The sequence below is a fragment of the Baudoinia panamericana genome, assembly GCF_000338955.1.
Source record: "Baudoinia panamericana UAMH 10762 unplaced genomic scaffold BAUCOscaffold_2, whole genome shotgun sequence".
NCBI lineage: Eukaryota > Fungi > Ascomycota > Dothideomycetes > Mycosphaerellales > Teratosphaeriaceae > Baudoinia > Baudoinia panamericana.
The window spans coordinates 903,616-921,503 of record NW_006911258.1 but is presented as its reverse complement, the minus strand read 5'-3'; the positions used below and the strand labels follow the sequence as shown (position 1 = coordinate 921,503).

Genomic DNA, 17,888 nt, shown 5'->3' with positions numbered 1-17,888 from the left:
CCAAGATGATCGAGATCCCGAAGACAGACTCCTTGAAGGAGATGCTCAACCTCAAGGGCAAGGTCGTCGTGGTCACTGGCGCCTCTGGCCCGAAAGGTATGGGTATTGAGGCGGCTCGCGGTTGTGCTGAGATGGGTGCCGGTACGTTAACTGCTCCTTCATTCGAACGTCAGAACGCTGCTGCTCACACTCGAACATCCAGACGTTGCCATAACCTATGCGTCACGCGCTCAGGGCGGCGAGAAGAACGCGAAGGAGCTCAGCGAGACCTACGGTATCAAGGCGAAGGCCTACAAGTGCCAGGTCGACAAGTACGAATCAGTCGAGACCCTTGTGAAGGACGTTATCAGCGACTTCGGCAAGATCGACGCGTTCATCGCCAACGCTGGTGCAACCGCCGACTCCGGCATCCTTGACGGCACTGTCGAGGCCTGGAACCACGTCATCCAAGTCGACCTCAACGGCACCTTCCACTGCGCCAAGGCCGTTGGCCATCACTTCAAGGAGCGCAAGACCGGCTCTTTCGTCATCACCGCGTCAATGTCCGGTCACATCGCCAACTTCCCGCAAGAGCAGACCTCCTACAACGTGGCCAAGGCCGGCTGCATCCACATGGCTCGCAGCTTGGCCAACGAGTGGCGTGACTTCGCTCGTGTCAACTCCATCTCCCCCGGCTACATCGACACCGGCCTGTCCGACTTCGTAGACCAGGAGACGCAGAAGTTGTGGAAGAGCATGATCCCGATGGGTCGTGACGGCGAGGCGAAGGAGCTCAAAGGCGCCTACGTCTACCTCGTGTCCGACGCCTCCACCTACACCACCGGCTGCGACATCGTCATCGACGGTGGCTACGTCGTCAGGTAAGGAAGTGCTACACCAATAACCAGAGTGCCATGCACAGCAACCAGGCGCATGAGTCAGAAACTCCACGGCAACGTGCAGTCAGTACGAAGCGTCACATATGAAGGATCCAACCCCCGGTGCATGAGAGCTTTACACCGGCAGAAGTTCACTCTTAAGGAATATGTAGGTTAGCTTCGCACAGCATGGTAGTCTTCATGCTACCGAATGCAAATGAAATGAACTTGTAAACGTCACCAGTGACCTGTGCCTTCTTGACTACTATCGTGTAGGACTGTGTGTCGTACATTCCTCGTTATCTGTATTGCGCTACGGTCGTGGTGTTACAGGGGGCTATGCTCATACATTGATCGTTCGATTCAGTCCTCCAGCAGCCCAATCGCGCCATCAACTCTCGCCTCAATGATGTCGACCCACTTCCGTACAGCTGTTATGTTCCCCGATTGAAGACCTTCCGTAATGCCAGGATACAGCGCTCCAGCATACCCAGTCCAGAAGCCCGGCGCAAACACAACGTGCTTGAACCACGTTCTACCGTCAAGTCCCGGACTGTATAAGAACTGCCTTTCAAGGAGTTTGTACTTGGTGTTAGCCTTACGCACAGACTTGTACAGATCAGCGGCTGTCACGGTTTCCGTGTCATTTGTATGAATAGCCACGAGCTCACGGAGCTCAGCGGCATGTGCGTCAAAATTCACTGCGGCTTCGCGGAAGGAGTGCAAGGCCGTCTCCAGGCTGCTGAAAAGGTTGTCTTCATGTGCGGCGGAAGCGGTCTGATTGGCTTGCTCTTTGGCGTGGTTGAGATAGCTCGTAAGGGCGACCGCGTAATCGGTAGCGCCAAATCCGATCACTGGTTCTTCTACCAGCTTCACAAGAAGGAGGCCGAGTATCTTTGCCATGGCGACATGGTAGTGAAACCCGGGATCACCGTAGGTCTCCATCCAGTGGAATGAATCGTAGTTGCTGTGATAGTGATACACCGGGTCCGTTGGTGCCGTACCGAATTGCATTTCGAGCGAGGCTATACCGACAAAGTCTTGGAACGCGGTGAAGTCGCTGCCGGAGCCCATGGTACCAATGCGGCCATCCCATAGATCCCCCACCGTCTGGTTTGCCAAAGTCTGGTTAGGTGACTGCACGAGAGAAGTTGCCTCGACGATCAGCTTGTGAAGTAGCGGAGCTGCGCTGACCTCAAAGTTCGTGCCTTGTGCGCCAGTGTCAACGTTGAGGTAGGCAATGGTTGCATGGCTGAGCCACGGTACGTATTCTTCCACCCACTCGGTCGAGCCCAGGATGGCGTACTCCTCGCCGTCCCAGCTAGCAAAGACAATGGTGCGGAGCGGCTTCCAGCCTGCATCGAGGGCTACTTTGAACGAGCGGATAATCTCCATAAGGGTAGCGGAGCCGCTGTTGGGGTCCGCCGCGCCACCCACGATCCAAGCGTCTCGGTGATTCCCAATCACAACAACTTCATCCAAGATAGACCCGTTGATCACGCCGATGACGTTCCAGATGGGTGTCGTGGTGTAATTCTGCTTGTTCATGAGGTTCAACTGCACGTGGTCAGGCGATGGGCCTATGCTGTAGGCAACGCCCTTATAGCCGAGGCCACCAGTGTGCCATTTGGCGGAGAAGGATGATGCATTCGGCCCATGTCCGTTCAGAGCTTTCAGTAACGGGAGCGCTTCAGCGTATGACAGCGGTGTTGATGGTATGTCGGGCATTCTGCCCTCCGTAGACTCGCGTGGCGCACCAGGAAGTGACGGGTAGCCATGAGTGGTTGGATCGCCTGGAGCGGAGCTCAAGTACACAACGCTGCCTCTCTGCACACTGCTTGGATTACGTGCTGGGCCTTCCGGATATGGCTTGTAGCCATGCTCTTCCGTGATTTCACCGTCATCGCCAGGATCGGTGTATATCACTACGCCCGCCATGCCCAGCTCGCTCGCACGCTCAATCTTCAGACCACGGAAGAGGCCGCCGTATCTCATAAGGGCAATCTTGCCTTTCAAACTTATGTTGGCTGCGAGAAGTTCGTTGAAATCGTCGAACGAACCGTAGTTGCAGTATACATATGACGCTGTGACGTCGCCCGAAGCAGAGTAACCATGAAACACCGGCACGCCATCTGGAGAGCCTGATGTCGGATCTTGTGGAAGACAGTCTTCTGTCAGCGTGGCTTCGAACTCAACCTTGCCATCTTGCAGCAGCGCTAATCGATGATCAAGCGGGTAGTTGAGATAGACTTCGTAGCTAACGATGCTGCTGTTGAGGCCAAACTCTTCCCATCGGTCTCGGGTCCATTCTGCCTGGCTGCGATTCCGACCTGCAAGATGCATGCCAGACGTATGGTATCTGCTCCATTCCCGGGCTTTTGCTGGGTCTGGCGTCTTCTGAATGATATCTATAAGCTCTGCATAGCTAATGCCGTCGCTTGCTGGCCATCCTGCGTGCGGCAAATGTGCATCTGCAGCGTTTCCGGTAAGGACGCTCTGTGGTCCTGATGCTTCGGTCTGATGATCGCCAAATATGTCGCTTTGACCAGCAATAGCAATGCAGAGGAAGATGATGGCAAGGGTGAGGAGCGGGATGGTTATCAGTGCGATCGTGCAGAAGCGTCGCACCTGTGCTCAATTAGGTTGCTTCTGGGCTTCATCTTGAGCACGTGCGTACAGTCTGATGCGGATATTGGACTCTTGGCCGCTCTTCAACCGGCACCCGCTGCAGTAATGGCGTTCTTTCGCTTTGTTGCTGCTCATCTGGGTTCATGACGGCTTTCTCGTTCATGCCGTGTACCTTCGCGTCCGCTCAGCGCGGCTTTCTTCACCCTGCAGGTACCGCATATGAGACCGTCTTGTGCCAAGCGGTCCATGATGGGGAAACGCAAGATGATGCCGCTCATTGCATGTCAATGCGACCGACCTGCCGTTTCGAGCTTGCCCGAGAAGGCCCGAAGTCCGGCCAAGGGGGTCGATGGGGCCAAGAGTTTGTGGAGAGCTCCGCTGCCGTCTGAACCTCACATCGCGCACATTCCCAAGCCTGTAGCTTTCCCATAGTACGTGGTGGTCTGCGTACATCGCTTATGTGCTTGTGGTGCACTGAGGAGTACAAAGAAGAACTTCTTAACCTTCTTCGCCCTCTTCAAATTCAGAGTGTCCCACCATGTCTTCTGCTTGTCCGACTGCGTCTCTCGCACTTCACCTCGCTGGCCCGGAAAGCAAAAGAGCAGCAGCGCAGGATCTGGATCCTCTTGGGTCTCAATGAATTTTCGTCTCCACGCCTTGCTCGAACCGATCCAGGCTTGACAATCCAGTCCAGCTCTGAGGAAACGAATGGCGCTAGGACGGTCGCGAGCTTCATCCATGCTTCGCCATGTCCCATCTTGCCTAGTTGAGCTTCCCGGACCGGCTGGCAAGCTTTGCGTTGAGCCCTGTCGCTTGGAGACGAGCCTGGACAGACTAGCAACTCAAATACGGCGTGGGCCATCTCATGGAGCATCGTACAGACAACCGACTGGACAATGCTGTCTTGCCCAGCGTCAAGCGGTCGAGCTACTCTGATTCTGATCATTTTTCGACCTTTTCTCCACTGAGCGGTATGGCCGAGATGGTCAATCTCCTCTGGCCACTCAATATCCCGGTCGGATAGAAGGCCATCGAAGAAGATGGTGCTTGCGTGCTTGGTCAAACCGCCCATGCCGACCTCATAGACCTGCTGTGAGTTCCCAAAATTACATCTGCCGAGCTGGAGTAGCTCACGATTAACTGCCTCCAGGGCGCGTTGCTTCAGTCGCCTAGAGTGACTTTGGCCATTGCTCAACCTCAGCTAGGGCTTGCAGAGGCGTTGGCTTGTGCTGTGAAGCCACGTCGACGTATTACGTTGCTGAAGGGGGCGCGTTCCAGCTCGTATATGCAGTTACGGAGTCGGAGGTCTGGCGATCGAAACAAGAGCGAGTTGAGACTCCTGCTACACTCTGAGAGAGCGAAGAAAACCTCACAGGCACAATGCTCTCGAATGTCACGGAGTAGTGGCTTTGATCTCGTTCAAAGACTGCGATAAGTCATGTGGTTGTTACTATTGCTCGCACCAAGCTCGGAAGCTACTAAACGACCGGAGAGGGGCTCCTTGCATTACTGGGGTAAGGCAGCAGTCCCGGCGTATGTTCGGCAGACAAGATAATCAGTATATAGTAAGTGATTGATCGCTTGACGACTGCCGCCCCTGGGTCCGGCGAGGCCTTGGGGCGGCTCTGAACTTGGTACTACACTTCGCTAACTTATTCTATATCTTAGGGAGAGAGAGTGTCCTCAATGTTCAATATTGAGACATGATCGCTGACTGTACCAGAACAAAGTAAACATTCCTTCGGGTCTAAGTTTCTCTACCGCCAAGCGGGTTTCTTTTGCGTTTCAAATCTTAGGTCTCAAGCAGCCCTCGCTGCTTATTCTAATGTACAGCTATGTAGCTTGGTAAGACCCCCATTATGATGCTTTGTATCTGGACCAAACCTCTTCTTAAACTGCGTATCTATCACTCTGCAGCAGTATAGGACGGGAAATACGTTGAGCAGCCTCGGTGCTCCCTATCATGCTGCAACACGCCTACCACATTTACTGTTTGATTGACAGAACGCAAAACTATAGGCATCTTTTAGCCTATATGTGATAACACGAGGGGAGGATTTTTAGACAGCTGTGACAGGCTTGCTCTGGGGCGCTTGTTATTGATTCGACTCTGCGTTCCACTTGAGACGCAGGAACATGACGGATCGTTGCATCCTTCTACAACATGGCGGCCTACGGGGACGCGACTTATAATGCGCCGAGGAGTTCATCACGAGCAGGACTGATTGGTATCCAGCTAACCACACTACTTTCTTTGTTCCAACAAGCAGCTGACCTACGATAAAACAAAACGACATCCGTAGGAACCCTCGGGGCTGGAACTTGCGTGCGATCATTGTCATTGCATGCTGACATGCTTTGGATATTTCAGCGATCTGTTGCAGTGGACGCGTTGATCGGGTGGCTTATGAGCGTCGTCAGCTCTGAATGAGTACTGTAGATGGAGCCCTCTTCCTGGCAATGACATGGCCTTATGGCGTCCTCGCCAGCATGGTAAGACAAACAGCATGCATGTATGGATCGCAGGCAAACACCGCTTCAGCTATTACGCAGCCTTGCTCGTTGAACCTCCCCGAAGTATGACACCTGTCCATCTGCGCCTACGATCTCGAAATTGACCCCTCTCTCTCTCTTCCATGTATAGAAGGTCCAGGTACTCTTCCCGCTCCACTCGATACTGGCGCATCGCACAGACGTTTGCGGGTCTTGTAGCATGACCGCACTGCTTGTGCTGCATGACCCCTGTGGACCAGATTCCTGTCTTCGCGGAGCTCCCTCACCTTCGGCCATATAGTCCGGTCGTTCCTGCTCTGAAACGGGAATGCATAATCCTCAGCAACCCGACTCTGGATTTCTTCTATGAGGTCGTTGCAGAACTGATTGAGTAGGTAGCATAGACCGACGCGACGCACCCTAAGGGCGCAGGCTGCTTATGCGTACTGCCCGTACATGAAGATGGGCACAGCAAACCACGCATCAGATGGTTGGAAGTCCGTTTATGCATTTGAGCACATGTCCCTAATTGGGGAGGATTGACATTCGGGTTGCTGCTCGATCCGGAGCACACTTGGAGATCACTAACAAGAAATTGTAGCTAGTTACACAATTGAGGCGGGAGTATAGACGGCGGTGGTAATGGTGCATCGAGTGGTGGAGGTCCGGTCAAGGGGATCTCGCGGATGTCCAGACCACGACTATGATCAAATGGTGGTATTGACTAGCGGCTGAAATCTTGTTCGTCAAGTTCTACGATCAGGTCCGGCTGCATTTGAGCAAGATATTCAGGATCGTAGGAGCCCATGGCGCTCACTTGTTGTGTCTGGATGTTTCACCAGCTGAGGGGCGCATCGGAGCGATAAGTCCGGGATTGGCACTGTAGAGCGAAGACGCAGTGTCGATATGTATAGTGAGCGGCAGCAGTTTGCTATGGAGGAAAGCTGATATACTCATGTCAGGCGTGCTCAAGAAGGTATTTGAATCGTGTTCTGCGCATTATAGAGATTGTCTGGCAGCGAAAATGGTTCTCGTTCTGTCGCTTGAGGAAGCCGGCGGGCTCATAGCAGCGCTAAACACCAGCAGCATTTGCATATATATACACATCGAGAGCAGGTGCACCTCTCGAGCTCCGCTACTAATGTGTTGGAAGAATTAGCACATAGGACCGACGGTTCAGTGACTGGCAATGCACTTCTTGCTTAACTCGACAATGGGATAGATGCAAGAGACCTTCTCCGCCGGGCAACAGCATTAGTGACGGCGTGGTCTCCCCTAGCAAGATTGTGCTTTAACTGCTCCATAGGCCGCTTGATAATGTAGAGGAAGACGATGAGGACTCAGCATAACAGGGAGCAGTCGATCGGGCAGCAGCAGTAAGCTGTACGAGGAAGCTCAACCACGCGACAGCCACCAACGCGGTATCCATAACCGCGGCCGACAAACAGCATGGGGATTAGAGAAGCAAGCACCACGAAAGGCCATCAGCGACGTCCGAGACAGGACGCAAGTATACGTCGAGACAAGGGCGGTACATCATCTTAAGCCGCCGCCTAGCATCCCAACACCCTCCCTAGCAAGCTCTACCGGCCAAACCTTCACCACCTATACTGTTCGATAGAGAGTCTATCTTCACCATGAGTCTGCTCAACCATGCCGCCCAATAAGCAGCCCGTCGGTAGAGAGCGCACTGCAAGCCAGCGGGCAATAAGCGAAAGCATCAGGAGTAACCCAGACACTTACCACCAGGACCGTTTTGCCTGCGCTGTCTACCATAGCGCAAACGCACTCTGATAGCGAACAAAAAGGTGCAAACGGGACAGAAACGGCGATCGGACTGAAACTGCAGGTATCCGGGCATAGCGCGTGGGAAACTGAGCTAGAGAGCCGTCGCCGTAGCTTCCCGGCCATGATATGCTGCTTGCCGAGCACCCTCACGGCTTGTGTGATGCGACGAGACGAATCGGTGTTGCTGCAAAACGGTCCCGTGTAGTTGGGGACACAATAGTGACTCACGAGCAATGCACACTTGAAGTTCTCAGCCACTGCAGGCATGCCAAACTGGCGCACTCGACACTCGCAGAGAAGACTCATGACGACAACAAGTTACAGCGGTTGCAGCTGAAATAGGCCACCCACGAACCTCGCCAGCAGCACCCCTAGAACCCAGCCGCCCTATTAAAGATCGCAAGACCAGTCAAGCAGCGCTTCGACAACGCCTGAAATAACACAAGCGACGACATTGACGCCAGCGACAGATGACCGCAGTTTCGAAAAAGCATTCCATCTGACAAAGTCAGCACTAATTGACATACGCGATCGGCGAGCTTCTTGCCGGCTGTCACGGCGTGCAGCTCAAAATCCCGCCACTTGTCGAGCCAATATGTGGCCAGTGGCTCACGCATAAGGCAGAGGATAACGAGGTATGCGGCCAACAGGCTCACGCATGCTGATGGCAAAGATGGAAGTTAGTGGGAGTATGCGGCTGAAGAGCTCACGCATTGGAAAAATCGCTTCTGTTTGAGTCAGCATCAACAGCACGAGCCTAAGGACGAGCAGTATGGCCGGCTGTCACGGTCACAGTCTGTGGCACTGGGATTCCGCCAGCTTTGACGCTAGCATGCGACTTGTCAGTGACGCAGCACGACGCTTGGGGTCCAGAGAGAAGACAGTAGGAGACATGCAGCGTTGCAGCTCAGGCATGGAGGAGACAAGAAAAACGATGCGGCTTGACGCTCACGCACGGAAGAACAAGGAGAAGACAGAAAGTGCGGAACCAGGATCACGCACAGAAAGAAGCTCGAGGGTATGCGGCAATGAGGCTCACGCGCGGAAGTGGAGGAAGAAGGAAGGAGTGCGGCACCGGGCTCACGCACAGAAGGGAAACGCTAGGAAAACAAGCGGCGTTGGGGCTCACGCACGATCAAAGAGAAGGCAAGAGCATGCGGCACCGACTGGCGCTCACACACGAAGCAAAGAAGAGCAATGAGCAGCGAAGAGCATACGAAATCGAGTTTCGGTCCAGCATGCTATTGCGCTGTATGCTGCGATACATCCAGCCACGGAAGACCCAAGGTTCAAATCAAGCGATGGCTGGCAAGCGAACATAGACCATACTGGCGGCAATGGATCCTGTGAGCGTGCATGTCGACCTGGTGAGATGAATCCGGCAAAGACCACGGACTTACTTGGGACGGGCGCCTCGCCAAAGCCATCTTCCTTGGGTCAGGACCAACACGGGTGATGGCCAAGTCATTGGTGCGTGCGAACTTAGATGGGACGTACGCCTCACCAGTGCCGCCTTCCTCGATCGAGGTTGTAGTGCTAAAACTGGCCCCTACGAAGCGATCCAGGATGGCAGGACCAGTCATTACGCTAAGCCAAGGACTCCGCGCAGTACCAATGCCAGCTAGGTTGCGTTGCGGACTCGGGCCAGCGGTAAGGAGCAGAGCCGTGTTGAAGACGCTGCGTTTGTTCAAGTTGGTAAGCAGGCTGTTGATCTCTGCTCGCTCATGGTCTATATGTAGGGCAAGATCGGGGGCATCATCAATGGTCGTGCCTGGTAAGGTCAGAGGCAAGATTCAAACCGGCCTCGAAGGCTCACGGCAGCAAAGTACAATCTCGGGAGTACTTCCGCTACGACGATGCAGCCGGTGAGGCGTGTTGCTAAAGCAGACGAAGAACATATCACCTCGACGTGATCAAGCTGGGACTTCCGGGACCGAAGCCGGAGCAAGTCCGGCATGTTCGGAAGATCTTGAGGCGTGCGGCCCAGAGACAAGCGCCGGATCGGACATGGACAGGAAAAGTTGTTTGAGCCGTGCGATGTCGCAACGACCAAGACCCAGCTTGGGAGCTGGAGAGTGCATCGGACACATCATCGCTGAGCAATGACGGCACCAACAGCACTGTACCCACGTTAGACAACATAGCCCCCAAAGGATCGAAAAGTACTTCCAGGCATGCGATATCGCAGTGCCCAAGACCCAGCTGTCAGTCCACCAGCCGGAAAGCGCAGCCGGACTGCATCGCGCCAGCGTAAGGCGTAGCGGTACGGTAAGGGGACGGCGTGCGCATCACTCAGAGAAGATTCGGGCATGCGAGCGAAGTCGCAATGCCCAAGATCCAACTCGAGAGCCAGAGACCTTGGTGCCGGGCCCAGATGCATCGTCGCAGCGCAATGGCAGTACGTAACCGCTACATCTGATGCGGACGCGAGATCGGTTATGGACATGCACAGAAACGTGCGGCAGCCTCACATGACAAGCGGGCATTGAGTGGCACTCTCACGCCGGGCCATAGGCTCGCCGGCGTACAGACCCTACTGAGTGTCAGTCACCGCCAACATGCCGAGCCATAAGTTCGACGGTAAGCGAACCGGAAACCAGAGAGCCTGCTAGAGGTCAGTCGATGGCATTAGGCTGGGCCGCAGGCTCGCCAGCATCAAGGTAGGTTGATAATCACTGGTGTTCTGTCGAGATCAAACTGAGAAGGTCGAGTGAGCGGGCTATGAGCTCACCGCTAAGAAATGGCCAGAACTTGTGTCGCAGTCGTTGAGGGCCTTCGAACGACCATCAAGTCCGTTTGAGAAGTCAGTGTGTGAAGCGAGTTACCTGAAGTCGCCGCTGCTCCTGGTGATGTCGAATGACAACGTAAAATGCTGCGCTGCTCGTGATCTCGAAGAGAGTTTGACTCGGCAACAACTATGACTTTGTCGGCTGTGGTAGCGATGGTCATACCAGGGCCACAGGGTCGCCAAGATCAGCGATTAACATGCTCGCAGTGCTAACAAGGTGGCTACAAGTCAGTCTAGTCGTTCACCTTGAAGCTCTCGCCGGGCCGATTGGCTCGCCGACGGGTGTCCACAGGCTTGACTGGAAGGATGCTAGCTTGTGGTGTGTCATGGACTTAATGGGACAACGGCTCACCATTGCCAGTATCTATTTGCGTTAGTTCGCCGGATATCGAACTAAGAGCGTGTGCGTCAGTGTTTTTCAGCTCGCCGGCATGCACCGGGCTTGCAAGCATTGCGACATCATACAAGGCTCACCGACGGTTGTCGAGCCAGATGATTACAGCAAGGCATTGCAGTCGTACGGAAGCTGTCCTAGACCTGCCGGGCGTCCTGCTAAACATTGACCATCGTGGGCATGGTGAGGAAGGAGTGGTTATGTCTGAAAGTGCCAGAGATTGAGGAGGTTTGTGGCTCCCGCAGACACTTTCAATCGGAGGTGGTGTGATGGCGGCGAGAACGATCTTTTACGCTTGTTTTGGGATGCTGCCTTGGCGAAGGCGTCTGGATATCATCCAGAGGTGTGATCGAGGCTCAGCCGAGGAATGCTCCATCCGCCTTTCCAAAGCTGGCCCAAGCGAGCCGGGTCACGTGCCTGGCGCAACTTGCCTGGTAACAGCGTCGTCTAGCACCATGACGTTGCAGCCAATCTAGGAGTCGCCAGAGGTCATTCACAGCCTTCGAGTCGCCATCTTGATGTCACTCGAGCAGCTTTTGAAGACCAAAGTACGCATTGCTGAACTTGGGTAGCGGAAAGCGAAAGCTGGCGGCCCCCACGAAGTCCGACTCGCCATGAGGACGGCGAGGTCAGCAACGTCGAAAGTCTATGCGAGTTATGTAGCAGAGTGATATCGACGCGTAGAAGAGAGCTCCACCGCTGTTGAGCCTGCTGCTGTCGCCTTGAGCTCGGTAATGTACGAATTGCTTCAGCATCAGACTTCGGCTTTTGGCAGGCTTTCCGCGACAGCACGGCGTATAGACACCGCAGTGACTTGCAGGTGAGCGAAGCTGGCTTCCAACGCAGCAGTCTGCTCCGAAGGCAGTTATCAATTGCCAGCCGGTTGCTGTTGTTGAGCTAATAGGTGGTGAAGCTCGAAAGAAGCCGGCGGTCGCGAGCTCCAGTCTCGACTGCGTTGTGGATGTGTGGCATCAGTGAGCTACCGCTTCTTCCTGTCCTTCGAGAACCCACTTCGGAGCTCTTGCAGTGCTGTCAGCCGCTGTTGGTGGTTTACAGGTGTTGCTGCCGCCGTCTGAGGGTGGAGGAGTTGGTGGGCTTCGAAGTCTTTCACTTGCTCGCGGCGCTGTGCCAGGCATCGAGTGAGGGGGGACCAATGCTAACGAGCCATTCGTGCTGTTATGAGTGCTCCAACCAGCTCGTGAGTTGCGAAAGCATGTTGGTGATGCTGTCGTCGCCGCCGGCTCGCTAGTGTGCGAAGCGGAGGGGACTCGAGCCACGCTTCTTCCGCCGACGCCCCTAAAACCGCCGTCCATGAGTATCACGGGCATTAGATGCTTACCGGAGCTGCCTCGAGCTACCCGGACAAGCAATAGGTGTTGCTATCCTGTTCGGCGATGGCGGTGGAAGAGTGCGGCGGAAAGTGGACACGGAAGTGACTGAGCGCTTCACACCCTCGCCCTCGGCCTGCAAGCGTAACACTGCCTCGAAACGCACGGAAAGTGCATATCGAGGAGCAGGGGATGCTACAGGAGCATCTCCGCGAATGTTGAGACTTTTGGCGACCATGAGTGCGGAAGGTGGATGTGGTGGCCGGCAAAGGCAGGCGTTGTGAAGCGGAAGCTCTTGACAAGCCGACCGTCGCCAAGCCATATTGCATGCACTTGCCTTCCAGCATCACTAGACAATCGGCAGCAGCTCGATACATTAATCATCCCTCTGAAGATGCACAGACACGTCCTCCAACGGAACACAGATGTCTGTGTTGCGAAGCCAAGCCCCAGACCAGGAACGCTATAAGCTAAACCGACAAGCGATGCAGCTGTCCTCGTTCGCCGCTACTGCTACTGCTATCAAGCACACGGATCGAATACCCGGTCGGTCTTCCTCCTGTATCCACGCCTGATGAGCATACGGGTTTACAGACTGAGTAGCAGCTTACAACCCTTCTGTCTCCCCGCAGGCCAGGTAATCCTGCGAAATGCGACAAGGAGGGTTGGCACAAACGTGATGTCTGAACCAGCGGGTGTGACACTCGAGCAAGCGCTAGCAGAAGAAGAATCTGTTGAGTTGTTGAGAGCGGTGGTTCATAGCCAAAAAATATGCCCCGGAACTGCCGGTTGTGCAGAACTTCATCACCATCCATCATCATAACCAATCCATAAGCTTATGTACACGACACAGGCCAGTTGGCTGTGGAGAGTAAGGTCAATCCACTAATCTACGCATAGCCGACCATGGCCTTCATTCTCCGCCACAGCTCTTCCTTCATTGCCTGCCTCGTACCCGCAGTCCTGCCAGCAGCATCTTTGTTCTCCGCCGCTCGCCGCAAAAGATAGTTCAGACACTCGTACATACTGCCCCAAGTCGTGCATTTCAGCACACTCTCCTTGACTATCCTTGACGAGCCTGATCCTTCACCACTCTGCTCAGCCATCTCCGCCTGCTTCGCCGCCGCAATCAAAGTGCACGATACCTCATCCGCCATGCCCTGAAGCTGAGCGAAAGCAAGCGGCGTGAGCTTCTCGCCGAGACCAGCTTGCAGATTGCGAATAGTTTGCGCCTTGCGAACAGACTCGGCATTATGTGTGGCGAGGACCACGTTGACATTCGGCCAGACGTCCGCTCTCTCGCCTTCAAAGCGCTTGATTACGCTGTTGTACTTGCGCCTCATTAATGCTTCCGCGATAGCGTCGTAAGCCTCATGCGTCTTCTCGATACTTGGCCAGATTAGGCTCCGCTCTTCGCTGCCTAAGTAAGCGCCACGCACAAGCTTGACACCAAGCGTGAACCCTTGCGTCTTCGCCTCAGTCAGATGCTTCGAAATCGTCTCGGGCGTCTGCTTGAGGTACGCCTGGTAAGTGTTATACACCACACTTTTCCCGCCAAGATTGTACACCCTCTGCATAGCCATACACCAATTGTGGAAGCCGGACAGACTCCAGGTCTCTTCCGCTGCCGGCAGAAGTGAAACACCCTTATCTTGCGCTGCCTTGCACACGGCATGCATGGCCTCGCTCATCCGCTCCGCCGGCTCATCGTCAGCCTTCATCTTGCGCATCGCCGCTGCGCCCATGCCGCTCCACTTCAAGCCCACGAAGTCGCCTGGCTGAGCCATGGACACGGTCTCCAAAAGACGCTTCCTCCAGCGCGCAACGTCTTCCGCCTCGTTGCCTTCCGCATCCTTCAGCACTTCGAGCGCGTACTCCAGGATTACGCCGCTGTATCCTTGCTCTCTGAGTTCGGCGGTGGCTTTAGCAACTTGCGCCGGTGTCTCGCCGGCACAGAACTGGCGGTAGAAGGTATGCCACAGTAGCGATCGGATGAGCGGGTTGCTGTCTATCCGGAAGAGTGGGCTCTTGCTCTCCAACATGCGGCGAAGTATGCTCGTGGAAAGCCGCAGTAGACTTGGCGAAGACGAGACGCTTGTGATCAGGTATGTGCGCAGCACCTGGGACAGCGGGAGGCACGACAAAGCGGACATTGCAGGAGCTGCTGTTGTTGTGTATGCTTGACCTCGAGATACCACTGGTGAAGCAGTAACGGCTGCGGACGCATTAAGCACAGCATCCTGTCCTTGCCGCGGCGAGGTGTGTATCTGTCTGCGCCTGCTTGCTGTTGGCGCTTGCTGGGAGACAATAGCGCAGCAAACAGGTCTCACATGCTTCTGTGCCACTGGGAACAGGATGCTGGCTTCCAGCTGCGGTCTTATGTTAGCTCTCATCTTGAGGAACGAGAAGTATTGTATCAATGCTTCGAATGCGGAGAAGGAATGTATACACAAAGAAAGAATACTCGGGTACTTGCAGAGGCTCCCAAAGATGTTGGAAGAGAAACAAGGGCAATAGGCGACCTTATCAATGGTTATCATACCATTACCACAAGCTCAACAAGGACGGCTACCATCGGGCTTCGCAAAGACTCCATCTTCGTGCAGCCGGGCAAAACGCGCGCCCCGCCGCAGATCCGTGCCCCTCATGGCGCAAACAGTGGGCGGCCTGCCTGATGCGGCATGGCTGCTGTTGGTTCGCCAAGCGCGAAGGCGGTTGGTGAAGTTCGGCACAAGGTGGGGATGAAGGCCGGAATTGCCCCGACGCAATCAAACCTCACCTCGACTATGCTCGACACTTGTTACACGCCTGCAGGTGCACATACGGGTTGCGAGGCCATCAAACTGCCGCTGATACGTAGTTTAGAGGTTACAGAATGGCCTGTGGACGCAGCTCTGCTTACCGGACTTAGATCGCGCTGCAACCTGATGGAAATATGTAAGCGTCCGTATTCCAGCGGTGCAAAGTCCGCGATCGCATTGATATACCTAGCATAAAGCATCACGAGAACTATCTCCAGGGTAGTGTGATGTTGTGAGTGGTACCAGGGAGACTTGGTGTTCTAAGATCCGTCATGATGTTGCAGTAGGTCAACAGTGCGACAGTAGCGGACGGCACGGACTATTTCGATAGGTTGGGCGTTGTAATTTGTCGCCCGTACGAGACCTGCACATATCAGCACCGGTCGAAGATCAGGGTGCCTGTAAGCTGGACCTACCCTGAGCGGGGAAATAACGAAAAATTGAGCTGCGTTCAGGCTCGATACTTTACCCGTCAGCATGATTTTGACAACGGGTAGCGGTGGTGAGTGGAAGGAGGTGATAACATAAGATGGCATCGGCCGTGATGCAGAAGGTGAGCATCTACCTACGCATTGAGACCCGTTCGGAAACCTTTGATAACCTTCACAATGCTATGCTCATCAAGCATGTCAAGCACTCCCTTTTAGTATAATCAAAAGTCTCTTGTTCCGGACACGCCAATATAAGTCTCTTATGTACGGGGCGAATGGAAGCTTGAATGCATTTCAAGCATCTTACTGTGATCTTTGAGCAGATTGTATCAATCTTCGAACAGCTCTCGCGGACAATCTACATGGCACTTGCAGATAACACGCTCACTGTCAGTGCATAAGCGCGCATACTGCTCTTCGCCTGTCAGAGCGGTTCGCTACCCTGCTGCTACGCCGATGCGCGCGCGCCAGGGTACTAAGTGAATACAGGATCCCTGGTTAACAAGCCACCCACGGTATTTAAGGTACCCGCCTTACCAAGATCCATGTCGTTGTCGGATTACGGTATCGGCATGCCTTCCATGACTGATTGCCGGACGTGGGCTAGGGAAAGGGAGCGGGGTTCGTGGTCGTAAAGTGAGCACATCCGCCATGAGGGAAGGCAGACATGCTTTCTACAGCATCCATTGTACTCACGCGCTCCTCAACGACTTTGCCGCCAAGATGTATGGCTCCGCGCTAGATGGCTGGGTTGTTGTATCTTAGAAGTAGGCCGAGCCTTTATAGATTGTTGTCAACCTGTGTGGTGGTAGAAGCGGACATTCTTCCTCTCGTTCGTCGCGAAACGGCCAAGGACATGGTGAGTGGTGGGTTGGAATGCCTTCAAGCCCTGCAATGCCGACATTGAGTGTTTGTCCGTCACGCTTAAAGTTCTGGGCGTAGTTGAGACCGCCACGCACTCTACGGTCGTTGTGAACATCGTCGCCCGCAGTTTTGAGGGAATGACAACAGATGTATCTACAAATATTGGCTGTCGACTAGCTCTGTCGGATGTTCATATCATTATAGATATGTAGGCAGCCTACCTTCAGGGGGCTCGGTGAGCGTAGCTGGCTCCCTAGAACTGGTCGGAACTACACTCCCTTCAACTCAAGCCGTTGGTGTCAATCTATGACTGTGTCCCGTCAAGAATGGTTAAGAACCCACTAGCCATAGCCCAAGCAACCACAGACACTCGGGTTGCGAGGGGGCTACTGGGGGCATAGTAGACTGCAATTAGAGAGACGTACATTTGCTGGAGGACGAGAGCGTGGAAATCTCTACACCTACACAAGCTTGGACCAACTTCACCTTTGCAAGCCACGTCATATTAATTACCGCGATCACATGCTCCTGGGCTCACAATCATCGATATTATAGCTCAGAACGTTTTTACCTGCCATCACCGAACCCATAGTAACCCGAGTTAGACAGATTTTATTCACGTTCTCCACCCCCGTCGCAGTGCCAGCGAACATCCGTAAGCAACCTTCAACTCTTGTAGTCGAGAACGCTTCTACAAATCGTCAGATTATCGTCATCTCCTATCAGCCCATCCAAGACACGTGTGGACACGTCCATGGTACGTCAATTACTGGAGCAATCAACAACGCATCGTCCGCAATAGGCGAGCGACAGAGAGACGGCCTCCTTTCTCCATCCAGCACCATTATCTCCTCTTCGCCGCGCAACAAATCAAGCAAAGTGGCACAAACAAAGGCCGAGCACATAGTCTAGTGGGCTGTCAAACCGCAATACCAAGACATGATGTCCGTGATATTGATCTGGTTATTGGATGCTTAGCGGAGCACTGTGTAAGTCCACCCAGTCGCTTTAACACTATTCCGAAGACGTCCATTGCATTCCACATCATGTATTCGACTCGGTGTATCCACCAGCCTCCCCCACAAGGATCCAGGTTTGGGGCTCCATCGTTGCGGAACCGTCACCGGCGAGCTCTTTTCCTATGCTCTGCCCGAGGACAATGTCATCCGAGAACGATCGATGTCAGGATGACCGAGCATACAGGCGCCGCAGAACTCACAACTGAGTTGACTAGCTCGTTCGGTGAATGCGGATGGACAATGGCTAACACACTCTTCTCTCAGCACAGACGTCAACAGCAGGGCTGACAGCTGTTGCTTCGTACTACCATTACTGCGCACTGCTTGCCCCCCCCCCTTCCTCACCCCACCCCATGGAGGTTTCCGAAACACCATGCTTAACCCCTTTGTCCTGAGGCAACGCTGCTTGCCGCAGGCACTTACAGGACCGCCATCCTGCCTCGATCTTGGATCATGTTGCTAGCGTCAGAGCAAGCTGTGTTCACTCACAGCGCGGG

At 54.3% G+C, this 17,888-nt stretch overlaps 6 protein-coding genes across 6 annotated transcripts; 2 read left to right on the top strand and 4 right to left on the bottom strand.

The window, feature by feature from the left end:
• Positions 1-5: 5 nt before the first annotated feature.
• On the top strand, positions 6-864 carry BAUCODRAFT_64133 (uncharacterized protein; the record flags this gene model as incomplete). Its single annotated transcript, XM_007674946.1, has 2 exons — positions 6-141; positions 203-864. 2 exons carry the CDS (start codon positions 6-8, stop codon positions 862-864), a joined length of 798 nt encoding a protein of 265 aa, XP_007673136.1.
• A 135-nt stretch (positions 865-999) lies between these two features.
• Positions 1,000-3,781, bottom strand: BAUCODRAFT_30252 (uncharacterized protein). Its single transcript, XM_007674792.1, has 2 exons — positions 3,535-3,781; positions 1,000-3,485 (listed from the first exon to the last, which is right to left on the bottom strand). Exons 1-2 carry the CDS (start codon positions 3,646-3,648, stop codon positions 1,221-1,223), a joined length of 2,379 nt encoding a protein of 792 aa, XP_007672982.1. The 5' UTR covers positions 3,649-3,781; the 3' UTR covers positions 1,000-1,220.
• Positions 3,782-3,890: 109 nt separating this feature from the next.
• On the bottom strand, positions 3,891-4,611 carry BAUCODRAFT_352652 (uncharacterized protein). The gene has a single exon (XM_007675165.1). It carries the CDS (start codon positions 4,555-4,557, stop codon positions 4,009-4,011), a length of 549 nt encoding a protein of 182 aa, XP_007673355.1. The 5' UTR covers positions 4,558-4,611; the 3' UTR covers positions 3,891-4,008.
• A 3,459-nt stretch (positions 4,612-8,070) lies between these two features.
• BAUCODRAFT_30250 (uncharacterized protein) lies at positions 8,071-9,160 on the top strand. Its single transcript, XM_007674791.1, has one exon. It carries the CDS (start codon positions 8,539-8,541, stop codon positions 8,965-8,967), a length of 429 nt encoding a protein of 142 aa, XP_007672981.1. The 5' UTR covers positions 8,071-8,538; the 3' UTR covers positions 8,968-9,160.
• A 3,123-nt stretch (positions 9,161-12,283) lies between these two features.
• Positions 12,284-12,755, bottom strand: BAUCODRAFT_572079 (uncharacterized protein). The gene has a single exon (XM_007675164.1). The coding sequence runs from the start codon at positions 12,651-12,653 to the stop codon at positions 12,303-12,305; it is 351 nt and encodes a 116-aa protein (XP_007673354.1). The 5' UTR covers positions 12,654-12,755; the 3' UTR covers positions 12,284-12,302.
• A 248-nt stretch (positions 12,756-13,003) lies between these two features.
• Positions 13,004-14,816, bottom strand: BAUCODRAFT_30247 (uncharacterized protein). The gene has a single exon (XM_007674790.1). It carries the CDS (start codon positions 14,667-14,669, stop codon positions 13,167-13,169), a length of 1,503 nt encoding a protein of 500 aa, XP_007672980.1. The 5' UTR covers positions 14,670-14,816; the 3' UTR covers positions 13,004-13,166.
• Positions 14,817-17,888: the final 3,072 nt, after the last annotated feature.